At 47.5% G+C, this 15,709-nt stretch overlaps 1 protein-coding gene across 1 annotated transcript in view; it reads right to left on the reverse strand.

The window, feature by feature from the left end:
• Chn2 (chimerin 2) overlaps nt 1-15,709 on the reverse strand; it is a 272,046-nt gene that overhangs the window by 19,468 nt on the left and 236,869 nt on the right. Inside the window, exon 7 of the mRNA XM_085691052.2 lies at nt 7,672-7,746. Coding sequence (XP_085547178.2) covers nt 7,672-7,746 — 75 coding nt within the window. The remainder of the gene's footprint in view (nt 1-7,671; nt 7,747-15,709) is intronic.

Genomic DNA, 15,709 nt, shown 5'->3' on the forward strand with positions numbered 1-15,709 from the left:
GAATGTGAGTTAGACAAACATTATTTTAGGCCCCCTGCCCAGCTTCCTTTTGAGGATGAGACATTGTTTATTTTTTGTGGCTGGTGTGTTATTCAATTTTCTACTGGAACCCGAGGAGAGAACGGACTCCGGGGACTGCTGAGGGTGTGTTCTGAGCCATGATCTTTGGGGTTGATGCCTGACATCTGCCATCTCAGTGAAAGACCCTATACCTTAAAACAAAACAAAACAACCCTTAATCAGCCTTTTCTATTCTCTGAAACTTACTGATTTTCAAAAATACCTTTTTTTTTCTGTTAAGAGAAAGAACATTTTGCAAACTCGAGGGCAGTAACTAAAATACCCCAGACAGGAAGAAATTCTCCAGACAGGAAGAGCGTTTTGTCCAAGACTATTATACGGGCATGGTCTGCCTGGAATTACAAGGCCACAGCAAACAACAAGATGGCATTACGAGAGATAAAGTAGATGGGCATGTAATAAAAACAAGAGGAAGAAGAGCTGTCAGGAGCGTCCCAGGCAGCCAGCAGGCAGCCCCACTCAGCTCTCTGGAGGTCAACAGGATGTTATTGGCTCACATCTGCTGAATCTGGAAGGCCCGTCTCTCTCGTGGTGTCAGAGCAAATGTTTGGATGGGCCAGTGCAGACACCACCGGAACACGCAATCAGCTCGCCCAAACTCCAGCTGTTAGCAAGCGCGACTTAAGATGTGCTGTGGTGAGGAATTTTTCTATTTTCTTATCAGTTCATAGCGGGGTTCCTCAACCTTATCCTTGTTAACATTTTTGGGCTAGGAGATTCTTGGTTTTGGAGGGAAGTGGCTGTCTTGGGCATTACAGGGGTTCTTATTTTCTTTCTTTTTTCACCCCAACATCCCTGGCTGTCTACATACCAGAGACTTACAGAATCCCTGAAGGGATGGGACAGACATTGACAAGTGCTTCCTGGTGGTGGTGGCGGGGCAATACAACCTCGACTGAGACTCACTGACACAGAACAAAACCATTTTGCCCCAGCTTACCAGCTCTATTTTTCATAATAAAAACAGGAACTTGACTCTTTTGTTGTACTTGGAAAAGGACTCCAGGGCTAAAGCCACTTTCTAGACTGTTTAAGGTGCATAAAAGAGTGGCTTAGAGTTAGCAAAAGACCCTTCCAGACTCAAGGGCCTGGGTTCTGGAGGCCCAGGGTTCACCGTGAGGGGAGGCAAAATCGCCTCAGTTGCCCACAAGGCCAGTAGTGCAGTCAAGGCCTCCAGGTTTTCACAGAGGATTGCTCCTCTACTTTACTGTTTCCCACAATCATGTGACAATGAACTCATGTGAGAAAGGAAACTCTGGGTTTTCCCTTCCTGCAGAGGCAGGTGAAATTCTGACCCCTAAGTGAACCTTCTCAGATGTAAGGAGATAGCGACGTCACCTGTAACAGAGACACTTTCTGTTCCCTCAGCGAGGTTCACCGCTCGGACGCTGTGAGAGCGTCCAGTGCTAAGACAGGCTCTAATGGAGACACCAAGGATCCCTGGAGTCATTTGTCAGTGGCTGCCTGGGCATTTAAATGGGATTAAAGACGTGGTCCCACAGTAAAGCCAGGGACAAGCTCAGAGACCTGGCCCTGTTGGCAATGCTGAATCCGACAGACTATGAGCTAAGCCTCAGCTTCACGCCCGTCCCCAGTGGTGGGCGTGAGAGACTGAAGATTTGGTGTTCCTGGCTGAGGAAAGCCCTTCGACCCTCCTCAGCCAAGGTTCCACACCAGAGCTTAAGTAATTTATGCCAGAGACACCAAGGCAGGGGCAAGGATGAAGGCGACACCCTAGCGGCTGGTTAAGATGCAAAAGCAGACGGCAGCAACTGTGCATTTGGAGGCGGAAGGAGCTATGTCGTGGAAAAGAGGGGGCTGTGTTCCCAAACTACCACTGGCCGCAAAGCCTTTCTTGAATCTTCTCCTTGAACTCAGCTGCTCCTGTGCCAATTTCCACTCTTATTTATGCCTACCTCCTCCTGAGGTCTAAGGCCACACCACCCCGAAAAGGCTGGATTCCAGCTCTTCTCAGAAGCTAAGCAAGCTCGGACCCGGTTATTGCTTGGGTAGGAGGAACCTGAGGCTCCCCCACTCACTCCCTGGAGCTGTGGACAGACAGCTGAGGAACACTACTCTGAGGGTTGTCCTGACTACCTCCTCCCTGGCCTCTCTGGATATCACTGGGACACTTTGATGTGATGGAAAACCCATCAGCTGGGTGATGGTGGCACATGCCTTTGATCCCAGCACTCGGGAGGCAGGCAGGCAGAAGGATCTCTGTGAGATCAAGGCCAACCTGGACTACAGAGTGAATCTCAGGACAGCCAGGGTAACACAGTGAAACCCAGTCTCAGAAAACAGACCAACAAATAATAATAGCAAACACACAAGATATAAAAAGCACGTCTCTAGACATCGCCAAATGTCCCCTCTGTGGTGAAAAGTGTCCTGGCTGTGAAGCCCTTGGCAGGAGAATGCAGCCGTTTCTCCCTTAGCACTCCCTGGCACCTGGCACCCAAGCAGCCCGCGGTCTGCGTTGGTGGAGTAATGGCATAAATGGCTGGGGAGCTCTCTTTCCTGGAAAGTTTCAGAAGGCGTCCTCTTAGTATGAATTGTGACCACTGGTACCCACTCTCTTGTCCCATATAAAACACAAAGGGCTCATTTCTCTGGGTGGAAAGTGCCAGAATTGGGCATTTGGTCATTCAGAATAGTCCTTTTGAATTTTGTGTTCTTTAGAGCCAGACAGAGTCCATAAAAAATTAAGAACAGTTAAGCACTTGATAGGGGTCAGATGATGTAGCCAGTAACTGACACTGTGAAGCTGTATGGCTGAGCCACGTCCTGGCGTGGCCGAACGTGGGCACCCTGCTGCGGGCTGCGTCAGGTCCCAGTCTCGATCCCTGGCTCTGTTGGTCTGCACGGATTTGCAGTGACAGTGACAAAGACACCCTGACACACACATAAAGGTTAGCTGGGTGGGAGACATGCTCTGAGTCCGCTGTGGCACGAAGGTGGGACATCTGACCACACAAGGCCTTTCTCTACAAACTGCTTTCACACTTGGCTGAAATTCCTGCTGTCAGCCAAAAAAAAGAATGGAGTGGGGGAGGAGCCCAGGTCTACTGAATAGTGATGGCACTTTTCAGTAGAGGAATACTGGGAAAACGGAAGACATGAGCGATGAGGCAAGAGAAACAACAGGGTTGGAGTTGTGCTAGAGATGAGCACATTCCTCTTCAGCTTTGCTAAGGGGCAGTCCTGGCTGTGAAACGGCACAGTGGTCATGGGGCATCCTGGCTAAGGGCTCTCCTGTTTTGTCTTGACTACTATTTTAACAGTACCTCACAGTTTTGTTTGGCATTAAGCCACATCTATTATGCAGTCAGGGCAGCCTAGCCATACGTCTTACCTAATAGCCATGCCAGATCCTTAACAGTGAAATATATATTCTCTATATGAACAAACCAGAGCAAATCGACACTTCTGATGCCACACTCCAAGTGGAAGGGCATCCTGCTGCTTTAAGATTTCTGTGTCTTTACTGTACCTTTTATTCTTGAAGAAATGTTTAATTAAGAAACCAGGAAATTTCTTCACTTTTCTGTCAGACTGATAAAGCACCAATAGAAAAAAAAATAAATCAATGAAAACCTTAAAGATGATGAATGAGTAACCATGGATCTTAGCAGTGGTACCCACACTAAGGGATGACACTTGGTAGACATTAGTTACTGTCAAAAGATGTCATCTTGTGGCCTGAAAGCCTCTAGTAAAATGGCAGGCTTGAACTTGTGTGTGGAAGATGAAGATGTATCCTCAAAGATGAGAAAGAGGTCCTTCCCCCTCAAGTCTTCTGAAAATACCAATGTAGTCCTTAGAATGGGCTGCACTGTGTCTTGAAGTATGATCGAGTCCAATTCTCGGTCACTGAACATGTAGCCTTTAGAAAATAAGGTCTTGGAAGACATAACTAGAAAGAGGTTGTGCTGGGCTAGCATGGCCCTATACACAGTGACTGGTGACCTTAAAGAAAACCTACAAGGACACAGAAGATGGTGTTATAAAGACAGGGGAAGAAATAGGAGCCAAGGGAACTCCAAGGACTGCCAGGGCATGGGGCATCTCCAGCAGGAGCCAATGCCCACAGCTTGGCTACAGACTCTGACATCTAAAACTAAGAAAATAAATTTGTGTTGTTTTAAGTTACCAAAGTTATGGTTATTTGTTACATCAGAGGCAGGAACTTGCTAAAGTCCTCACAGATATGTTAAACTTCTTGAAAACTGGGAAAAAATACACATGGAATCCAGGTCTAAAAATTTAAACCCTTCATCTACTTTTTAAACAGATGAGGGGCATTCAGGTACATGGTAGACCACATAGAAAGAAACAACATCAGACTTCATTTTATTTTCTGTTACACATATTCTGTTATATAAGAGAGGAAGAAAAATGGTGGAAAGATAGATCAGCCTGTAGAAGTGAGGGCAATATGTATATATCACACAGTATATCACAGAGAAAACCAAACACGAAGACAGAGGGAAGTGCGGGGCACAAAAGGATGAAGAATAAAGTGATAGTAAAAGTGTACATCAAATGACTTCTTACCCAGGGGACAGAGAAGTGACACATAATTCACACGTATTCGCTTTCCAAGTGTAATTATGCAAAGAAAGCCCTGGGCAGAGCAGTAACAGAGGAGCTAACCGCTAGTCAGCATGTAAACATAAAACCCTGCAAGGGTCCCATTTTACCAGCAAGGAAACTGAAGCTAAGAGAGCTAAGCTCACTGCTAGAGTTGATGAGTAGTCATGATGCTTGCCACGTGCTGATGGCACGGAAGGACATGGATGCAGGCTGCTGGGGCTTGGGGTTGGCTCACCTGGAGAGTTTTACAAGTGAAGCACAGATGCACTGAGAGTTTCCCCTGCCGGCCAAACAGAGTGGAAGCTCTTTCCTCTATAGGTATTTTTTGTTTATATTGAAATCTTAATTTCACCTCTGTCTTTGAGTGGAGTAGGAGCCAGGAGTCCCAGGAAACCCCAGCTTTGAATAACCACAACAGCAGCAGGCAACACTTTGCCAAGTACACGATTATCGCATGTAGTGAGGCATAACCCCAAAAGCTACTGCACTGGATTTTTTTTTTTTTAATTTCTTGGCTGTGTTGTTTGAAAAGCAGGTCCCTGGTAGGCTCTGCTCTCTGGGGCGTCTGAGAAGAGCACTCTCCCAGAGTTGTGTATGTGGAGAGTTTCTCTTCATTCCCCATGAAGAAGTTCCTGAGTACAGCATGGAAGAGAGGTCTCTAACACCCCTCCCCCAACCCCCAGCAGACCTAATGGTGCAAGGAGGCTTGCTGTGGGTGAGGCAGCAGGTTCTGCCCACAGATTCCTATCTCAGGTAAGAGTTCAGATCGGAGCAAAGCGAAAGTGATTTGCTGATTAGCACAGAAAACCACGACTATGCATTCTTGTTACACTAACGCCATGCTATGTACATAGCATCTTCCAATAACCCATCAGGAAAGTTCCAGAATACAACCCATTAGCAGTCAACATAAATAAAAAGCTGATGTAAAATGAAGGTATAAAACATAAATACAAGTGGTTAGTGGGGCCCTTGGTAAAAGCCTGTTTTCTTTAGTGACTTATTCCTAAAAACCCATGGCTATATTTACAGCAATGACATGTTTCTAGAATGTTTTCCCGAAAGATCATGCTAAGTTTCTGTCTGCAGTCAGCTGAGGGTCAGGAGAGGGTAAGGGACCTAGGGTGGAAAAATATGAATCAGAGCACAGTGAGTGCCTCCTCCAGCCCCAGCACTTATTCTAAGGACAAAGGCAGGGGCAGCACCACTGAAAGCCACATTTGCTGCCATAGCTACTCCAGGGCCTCTTGGGTTTCAAAGACGTCTGTGTAAGCCACAAAAGGGGTGTGTTTCTGTCTGTCTCGTGGATTCACCTGGGACAGCACATATATACTGGGATCTCTCTCTCTTCATGGCACACTGAATGCTTTGTTCTTCTACCAAAATATCCTGGCAGCACAGTTAGGGAATCTAACTGCATCTTTTCAACCCTTCTTTTTCAGACAGCCTTAAAATTTCCCCTTTAGAGATGTAAGCTAAAACAGACTGGCACTGGCTGTGACTGACGGGCCTGTCACCTGAGTCCGCATAACTTTTGAACTCATGGGGGAATTCCCACTGTGAAGCTATGTTATACTAATGCAATCAAATTGCACCTTCAGAGCAAAATCACTGGAATTCTGGAAAGGAAGGAAAGAAATCTGCACACCCAGCAAGACCTATCCTGTCAGGTCTGGCAGAGCATCCACAGGATGTCCAGACCAAGGGTTCCCGTCAAAAGTCAGAAAAACACTTTCTTAAGGAAAGAAAAGATCACAGGGATTAAAATAGAAAACCAGAAGGAGAAAATAAAAGAGGACATTTCGTATTCCAGACCTGTCATTATTTAGTAAGGGGAGAAAGAGAAAAGTCTTAGTGTGGAAGAGACCCTAAAGGGCACAACTCTCCGCCCATCCTAATCCCTAGGGTTGAAGGTTTCCATTCCTCTGGTCAAGGACAGCAGGCAACGGCCTGAGCTGCATGCTTTCCTAAACTAGAAGCGGAGAAATAGACCAGGCTAACACGAATGCAAATTTAATAGGTGCACATATATCCTTAGAAAACGCTGACCCTTCATTGGTTTCCTTGTTCCTGCTGCTCAATCTCATTTCTATGGCTGTGGCCCCAGAAAGAGAGCAGAATTCAACAGAGGAAGGCAAGCCGCAGCTTGGTTCTGCACCTATTCTTTTCTTCCTGGCTCCTGCATCTGAAAATCCCCAGCTTCACACAGCATTCCCCATCCACTTAGGTGAATCTCTAGCATGGTCCAGCCTCTCTCCCCAGAGCAGCTTCCCATGCTGGGCGATTTGTCATGGGTTTCCCCTCTGAACACTCCTTGGACAACACAGCACAGCACAAGAAGCAGGCCCTGGTCTTCTGGCGGCAGCTCGCATCCAGAGCGGGTCTAAAATGAAGACAGTACATGGGGGGAAAACCACTGAAACCACCAACTCCCCTAACTTTTTGTTTAGACTGGAGGGCGGGGTCAAGCCTGGTCAGCCTGTAAGGTGCCCCTGAACCCAAAGCACACATGCGAGTCAGTGAATGGGTTCTCGCCTTAAGACATCTGCAGCTGTCTGCGCAGAAACAGAATCACAAAGAACAAAAGACAAAACACCAAACAAGAGCTGGACAGCTGTTTGCACTGTCTCTCAGACAGCAGCAGCCCTTCTTCTGGGTGGAAAAATACCGCTAGGTTTTGTGCAGAACACTTCTAAGCGCCACCAACTGGGAATCTTCTGCGCCCCTCTCACTGGGCATGGAAAGGTGAAGAAGAAGTGGGCCTGGCTTCCCAGATCTAAGTCAGTACATGTGTAGGTATTAAGGGCAGCCCTGTGGAGCTAGCTGCTCTCCCTGGCCTTCAGTTTGACACAAGGCAGTGGGTTATGTGGAAAACAAAGGATTTTGCTGCGTCCTGCCTTTCTGACTAGAGACCAGATGGAAGTCCTCAAGGATCCTCTCCCACCCCCGCCTCCCCTCCCCCCGCAGAACAGCAGAAAGAACGTAGATGCTCACCTTGAAGTTGTGTGTCTTCTCATAGTTGAAGTGGTTGTCGTGTGTGAGGGCAGCTCTTCTGACAAGGGAGGAGATCTGTGAACAAGCAAAGAGCTTGAGAGGAGACCAAAGCAAGCCACCTTTGAGTCCCACCTTCACCCCAAACGCAATGGCCAGCAACTCTTGACGCTTCCTGCCAGGCTTGGACTTGCGAACCATAGCACATTTTCTCTCGTTTTCCAGCCAGAGCTCCTGAGAGAGCATGGTGCTTGGGTCTCGGATCTCCCGAGTCTCCCTGTGGGAGCTCTCTAGAGCCAGCAGACTTTGGGGGACTGTGGCAGCAGATTTGAGACAGCTGTGTCCCGTCTGCAGAGCCCCGAGGCGAGGCATGTGACCTGGAAGGGACGACTGAGTGCTGGAGGGGGCTCTGGCTGAGTAGGGATGGGCCTGCTTTGTGCTGTTTCTTAAGGCTGGCATGTGCCTGGAACAATAGCACACATTCATGTGCAGCCACCCCCTGATTATCCAGTCAGCACAGGAGAGCCAGGGAGGCAGCCATGTGTGCACATGCGCGTGTGTGCATGCAGGCGCGCGTACACACACACACACACACACACACACACACACACACATGCTTCTTGTGGTGTTCCTAGTCAAAGCTGTATCCAATTATTCTGGGCCTCTGAATCTCATCCTGGGCTGACCTCCAGCAGACTAAACCTTTAAACCCACATGATTCTTTAATCTTATAGGGATAGACTCTCTCTCTCTCTCTCGCGCGCACACACACACACACACACACACACACACACACACACACACACACACACATATATATATTTAACTGCCCAGTACTTGAAAACCTTGTCTTTACTCTTACACATTTATCAAACTGCAACAGTCAGAGCTTGTGAGAAAAGTGAAAATCATTTGGCTCCCAGGCCAGAGGGTCAGAAGGCAAGGCTACCTCACTACAGGGTTCTAGCATCTTCCTTCATCCCCTCCCCATGCTCCTGCAATCCCGCAAGAAGACACACCTTAACTAAAAGGCAAATATCACTGCTGTTTTCTTTTTAAACAAAGCATCTTGGGTGTGCATTTTGTTAGTGCCCCAGCCTGTCTTCAGGCCCTTTGTGTCTTTAAAAGCACTGGATTGCCCTCCTTTGGGATCATAGTGTTTGGTCCCAGGTCTCTCCGTTAACAGAAGTGTGTGTGGCGGGGGTGGGGGGGTTGGGATGTCTTGGGAGTACTTTAATGCAGCTAATATCAGACAGATGGTAAAATCAATACTTTCAGAACTAGAAAGCAAGAGAATACAGAAGGCTAGGTGAACAGAGAGATAGATTCTTGAGTTGCATCCTGTGTCCTATAAGACATGGCCCTGTTTCTGAGCAGAGCCCCTCGAAGCTGTCCTGTGGCAACTCATGACAGCAGCCCTTCCCTGTGTGAGTCTCCACTTCTCTGCCCCATCCTTTTGGCTTGGTTCAGAAGTCAGAAGTGCCTTCTCCAATTTCATCTTGCTACCTTTTTTAAAAAAATCAGAAATATCAGTCAAAGTTTTTGTCACTTGTAGGAGCGTACGCTGTGCCAGATAACACTCAGAATGTACTAAAGCACATTTACTCATTTAATCTCCAGCATAAGGATATAAGGGCCAAGATGTTTATGTCCATTTTCTGGATGAAAATACTGAGGCACCAGGGGTAACAAAATTTGCTGAAGAACACATATCTTGTAACAGTAGCAGAGTCCCACGCTCCTCCATGGATGACACAAGTCCTGGCTTTGTGAACTTTTACTGGTCTCGATATTCATTTGTCCCAGAGATCCTGAAAAATCTCATTTCCTGGCATATTCAGCTTCTCCATACAGCAGCTCTGGCTTTCTCTTAGAGTATCACAGCATCATTTAAACACACCTACCTCCTGACCAACACGCAAATTTCAACTCCTGTGCCACGTGCCAAGAAAACAATCCCCACTCTGCCTTTTTTATTTCCTGTTTTTTCGAGGCAGGGTTTCTCTGTACCTTTGGAACTTGGCCTGGAACTAGCGCTTGTAGACCAGGTTGAGGTTGGCCTCGAACGCACAGAGATCCACTTGCCTCTGCCTCCTGCGTGCTGCGATTAAAGGCGCCACTGTCCGGCTGCACTCTGCCCTCTTAAGTACCGTTCGGTTCTTCACTGCGCTTACCACCGTCTTAGCGGAACTAGGGACAGTTCTCTCCATTTTACCGAGGACTCGGGTATTGCCCCTGTGCCTGGGTCACCTTTGGCGCCCCCATGCCTGAGTCACCTTTGGCTCCCTCCCCCCCGCCCCTTTGGCGCCCCCATGCCTGAGTCACCTTTGGCTCCCTCCCCCCCCCGCCCCTTTGGCGCCCCCATGCCTGAGTCACCTTTGGCTCCCCCCCCCCGCCCCTCCAAGCCTCTAATGGGATTCCTTGCTACAGCAGCCACTTGAACACATGCAAGGTTCTAGAAAGCCCCAGCACATGGAGGGAGGCAGGAGTCTGGAGAAAGGGGGGCAAAGGTGTCCCGCATCAGGTGGGGAGGGTCTCCCATTCATTCTGTCGTCATCATTGCCTACACCCCAGCTTCTAAGGACCAGCATTGCCCAAAATGCCCAAGGCCATTCTCTCCTAAAGGCTCCTTTCCCTGATATGGTCCTGCCATGGCTGAAATGGGTTTTGGGATACCTTACAAATGTGTTCAGGGTTAGCCTAAGAATAAAATTTTGGAGACCAGGAATAAAGCTCTTTTCTCAAACCTTCATTGCTAGTAAGAGAACACAGACCTTCTGGTGTGAAGAGCCTGCACAGCAGTGTGCGTGAGGCGAAGTGAATGATTATACCATTTGAAAGTCAGATTAAATAACCCTTTATACGGCAAGGGGGTAACAGAGTCTCCTTGTGGTGGGTAGCTGCTTGAACATGGGATTTAATCTTTTCTTCTTGTGTGCGTGTCACGACTTATTTTAGTTCTACTCAGGACAGTGACTTCTTTCTCAGACAGTTTCCAGATCATTTCCCTAAACACAGGACACATTCAGCCGCAGGCAGGAACCACACACTGTCCTTCCAGGGTCCTCTTCACAGGAGCTGCCAGCGTTAGCTCCCTGGGGCAATGAGAGCTTGGGGACACTCTGAGTCACCCTCTTACTACAGAAAAAAAAGAGCTGCAAGAGTCTCTTGGTGACAACTCCCCCTCCTTTAGGAGATGCCTCCCAAGGGGATCTTTATCTGCACATCTCCAAGGAAGCGTCTGTCCTTCCCAACCTCCACAGCAGGAATTGCTGTCCCCAACCCACCTCTCCACCTGACCTATACTTCTGAGTGGAGGCACATTGCTGGGTGTTCTATTGAAACCTGGGGTTCCCCCTGGACTGCTGATGCTTGGGCCGGCCCCGTCTTTGTTTTGAGGGGCTGTGCTGTGTGTTGTTAGCTGTGTGGCAGCAACCCTTGGCTCTCCTCACTGGGTACCTGTAGAACCGCCACAGTGATCACCGAAGGACACTGCCTAATACTTCCCAAGCCTCAGGTGGGGCTCGTCTGGCTTAAGTTAATAGCATAAACATTTAAGTGTGCTTACTGCATGCCAAGTACGATACGAGGTACGCTTCAGGTTAGGATTTACTAAAGATGGACGAGCCTACAATGCAGTACTGTACTAATTCCTTACCCTACAGGTAAACTAGGAGCTAAATACCTTGCCCAAGGTCCCAAATCCTGCAGGTGGGAGTCTGTTGGCTTATCTAAGGAGGCCTGAGCTTCTTCCACCAGAGAACAAGTTTTATTTATTTTTTATTGTGGTAGATTGACCATTTGACCACGTCAGCATAAGCAGACCGGCTTTACAAGGGGCTTTTTGCCCTCCCCACGTCCGCTTAGAGGCAGCGGCTGCGAAGGATACCTTGGCAGGAAGGAGAGGCTATGGATACACGGTGGAAAAGCTTGTCACCTTCCACTCTTTTTATTTCTCCTCCCATAATGAGGGCTGGAGTTCTATTTTTAGAGTCTCTGTTCTTTCTCTCCACGGTCAGGATCTCACTTCAGGAAGGTGTCCGGAAACAAGAAAGCAACGGAATGTTCTCAGATGAAGAAAAGAGAGGATGGGTCAACAGCTGAAAAGATGTGGGAAACAGCCACCTGGGGTGCCCAGCAGCACAGAGGAAGATGGGACCTAGAAATCACGGGCCCACTGGCTGCTGCCCCACCAGCTCCTGACAGGCCTCTCCTGGCCTCTAGACGCCACATCCTTCTGCCTTACCTGCAGATTACTAAGTAGTGACGTACCACAGGCTCATTATTCTCCCACGGACCCTAAGTGTGTCCCAGCGATGCATTATAAAGAGGCCTGTTAAAGAGTGTCACCCCAGTTCCGGGACCCCAGTCCCTGTCCGTACTCCGGGGCCTTTTCCACTTTCCTGTCTTGTGTAGTGATCACCCAAACCACGGCCTGTCAGACATCACTAGCCTGACTGCCGCTTCTGCTGCCTCTGGCAGTGCAGAACATAAAACTTGGTATTCCACGTGCTGGCCAGGAGCCACAAGGGATCTCTAATATCTCACCGGTGTTTGTGGCAATTAGAGTAGTACGTCTGAGGAAAAATAGCTGCTGACGTAATAAAGGTCTGAATGGAGCCAGAGGTTCTATTTCCAGCATTCTCTCAGGCAGCTCTGAAGACAAAGATTTAAATAGACGGACACATACAGACACACATTGGGGGGGGGGGATGGAGAGAGAGAGAGAGAGAGAGAGAGAGAGACAGGTGTGTGTGTGTGTGTGTGTGTGTGTGTGTGTGTGTGTGTGTAGAAACAGAGACACAGAGAGGGAGGGAGGGAGAGAGACAGAAAGACAGACATGGAGAGAGATTAACCAAAGCAATAATCAAGAAATGAGAAAAGGCCAAAACATTCGCTATAGGGAAAAGGGCAAATAACCAATGGTTCAGGTGTGTAATGGTACTTTAGATAAATATTAACCAAAGTGAACAAAACACCCCAATGATGGGAGCGTCTACCCCTGCTAGTATTAGGGGAGGGGCGGGTTGCTGAGCAGATACAGGCATATTCCCCATTTTGTAAAAGAAATGGACCAAAATATTTCCCTCACCCCAAACTGCAGAACATAAGCAATAGTATTTCTGGGCAGAGAAAATTTCAGGCCTCTATCTTCCTCGATATATTTGGTACTTTTTATAATTATAACTTAGTTCTATTAAATAATAATAATTATCTTAAAACTGTATTCTATGGACTTTGCTAGCCATGTGGACATACAATAAGCTGTTTGTGTCTGATACAGCCTGGCAGTCACTCTAAAACCTCCTTTTCTTCAGGAGAAGGAACCTAGGGTCTGTGGCCCCTTCTACGAGGCTACTGAACTGGACCCAAAAACAGACCCAGGTCCAATTCTCCTGCCTGTAACTCCTCAGTGGTTCCTCCTAGGGACAGCGATGGAGCCCCCGAGAGACTGTAAGATGCTCTGGTGGTCTACCTCTAACTTTCTGGTTCTTTGTATAATGCCAGACCTGAGATCCTGCATCCCTAACACTCTCCCAGGCAATGCTGCTGTTGCTGGCCCTGGGCACCCTGATGTAGGCTTTTTTCTCAGCCTGTGGCCTTGTCTGATAAAAAGAATCAGCTGGGGGGACAGAGACAGAGACTGCCTCCCACACCCGCTCAAGGTGCCCCCTCAGAGCGGTCACACTGAGCTTTCTGGAGAGATGCCCTGTGCCTTAGACATCTCCCAGGGAACAGTAAGGCGCTTCTAGAACTGAGAGCTCCCATTCACACACATCTCAAGGGCTTCTCCTCACACCAATTATTAGAATAATGAGAGAATGAATGTAAGACTTGCAACTGAAGAGATGCTTCCTCCCCAAAGGAATCAGTGCCTTTCTAATACCAAATCATGTTTCTCTGTATGCGACTTCACCTCACTCAGCATCATGGCATTTAAACTTCCATCAGCTCTCCAAGGTAAAAGCAGAAATCCATACCATGGCCTCCTACTGGTGCTGTGGCCCCGCCACCTTCCCAGCCTTTCCTCTCCCCACGTCCCTGCTGTTATCTGGAGGACTGTTACCAACGCAGCTAGCACTGTGGTTTTAAAGGTCTGAAACGGGAGCCCCAGAGCCGGCAGGCTTTATGAGCTCAGGCCCTGTGCACTTTCCGTCACAATTAAAGCCCATGTCATGCCACCGGGCACCAAGCAGCCACTCAGTGCATTTCATCAAAATCAAGGAACGGTCCACAGCCATAAACTCTCTGGAGGTGAGGTGATCACTACAGCAGTTTGTCATCATTGCTATCAATTTATCAAACCTTGTCGACACTGGCGTTTCCTTAGGCTTGTTCTGTCCAGGTGCTGTTATTACAAAAGAAGCACTGAAAATGGGTGTGTGTGTGTGTGTGTGTGTGTGTGTGTGTGTGTGTGTGTGAGACCTGTGTAGGTCAGGCCCAGAGTCACGAGCCTTTAGGAACAGGACTAGGTAGGTTTGGGGGTTGGGGCTTAAGTAATGTCACTCTGTATCTTGGAAATAATAAATATAGATTTATCTATATCTATCTATCTATCTATCTATCTATCTATCTATCATCTATCTACCTATTATCTATCTATCTATCTATCTATCTATCTATCTATCTATCTATCATCTATCTACCTATTATCTATCTATCTATCATCTACCTATTATCTATCCATCTATCTATCTATCTATCTATCTATCTATCTATCATCTATCTATCTATCAATCATCTACTCATCTATTGTTGATGTATGTCTTATGAGCAAGGTAGAGCCGATGTCATATTCTCACTGTGTAGGTGAGAAGGCTGAGACACTTTGAGGCATGCGTGGGAGCCAGGCTCAGGAACCTTATGCCCTTGCCCAGGGAAAATCCTGGATTCCCAGTGTAGCAGATGGACAATCTACTGACACAAGGGCTAATTTCTCCTCTCCATTCCCGAGAGCTTTCTAGGATAAAAATTTCCAATACTTAAAATGTGACGTGCATTAAAACAACCTGTGGTTCATCTATGGACTCTATTCCAGTGAGTGACATGCTGCAGGCCGTGGCTTGGCTTTTGAAAAAAAGCTGTGTTTTGTGAAAAACAAATACACTCACTTTGTGACAGGGCTTTCATTTTCATCACCTTGTATCAAGATGACTCCTAATTCTATAAAAGCCAGCATGTTCTTTTTCTCTGTACACTGGGGCTTTGCTACCCACACATTTAGGGAGCAAGGCCTGGATGATGACCTAGGTAGCTTCTGTCCTCAAAGCGCTAACCCATCAATCCCATTGCTGTCACAGAATAAATGTCTTGGAGACCTGCTGCTCTAAAGGTGTCGCTTTATGGACAGAGTTGTGTCGTTGGGGCTGTGCCCTTGAAGGGGATATCAGGACCTGCCTTTTCCCCTTTGCATCCCGACTCCCGTGTCTTTGCTCCACATGCCATTTCTCAGCACACTATTCTGCCTCAGTACAGGCCTAGAAATAATGGCACCAAGTGACCATAGACCAAAACCTCAGCAATCACGAGTATGAATAATCTTAGCCCTTTGTCAGAGCAACGGAGAGCTAGCACACCTGCCCAGAGCCCAGAACACTTAGCGCTGCCCACAGTCGTTCATTCTAGCAGGAAATGCCTGGACCTAAGCACCCAAGTCAGGTATGTTTGGTTTGGTTTTCATTCTCTGCTAAGCACACCTTTCATGGCTGCAGAGTAGATATACCAATGGATGCTTACTATATGTTGTTTCTGTGTGTAATACATGTAATATCCTTAGCTATGAGGATGGATATATATATGTTCAGGGATTGCAGAGTTAGGGATTTCTACTATGGTTTTTGCTGCAGCATTTTAGAGTAAGTTCCCATTCTTGTGGACAAGTGAAAAACCAGAAATGCTGAATGAAATACACCCAGATTGCTGAGTGAGAATCTAAAATGTGTATGTGTGTGTGTGCGTGCACACACACACACACACACACACATACACACACACACATGTGAACGTGCATTTTTTCATCAACACTACTAGCTGAGACTGT

Source organism: Myodes glareolus, chromosome 6 (genome assembly GCF_982192425.1).
Source record: "Myodes glareolus chromosome 6, mMyoGla1.1, whole genome shotgun sequence".
NCBI lineage: Eukaryota > Metazoa > Chordata > Mammalia > Rodentia > Cricetidae > Myodes > Myodes glareolus.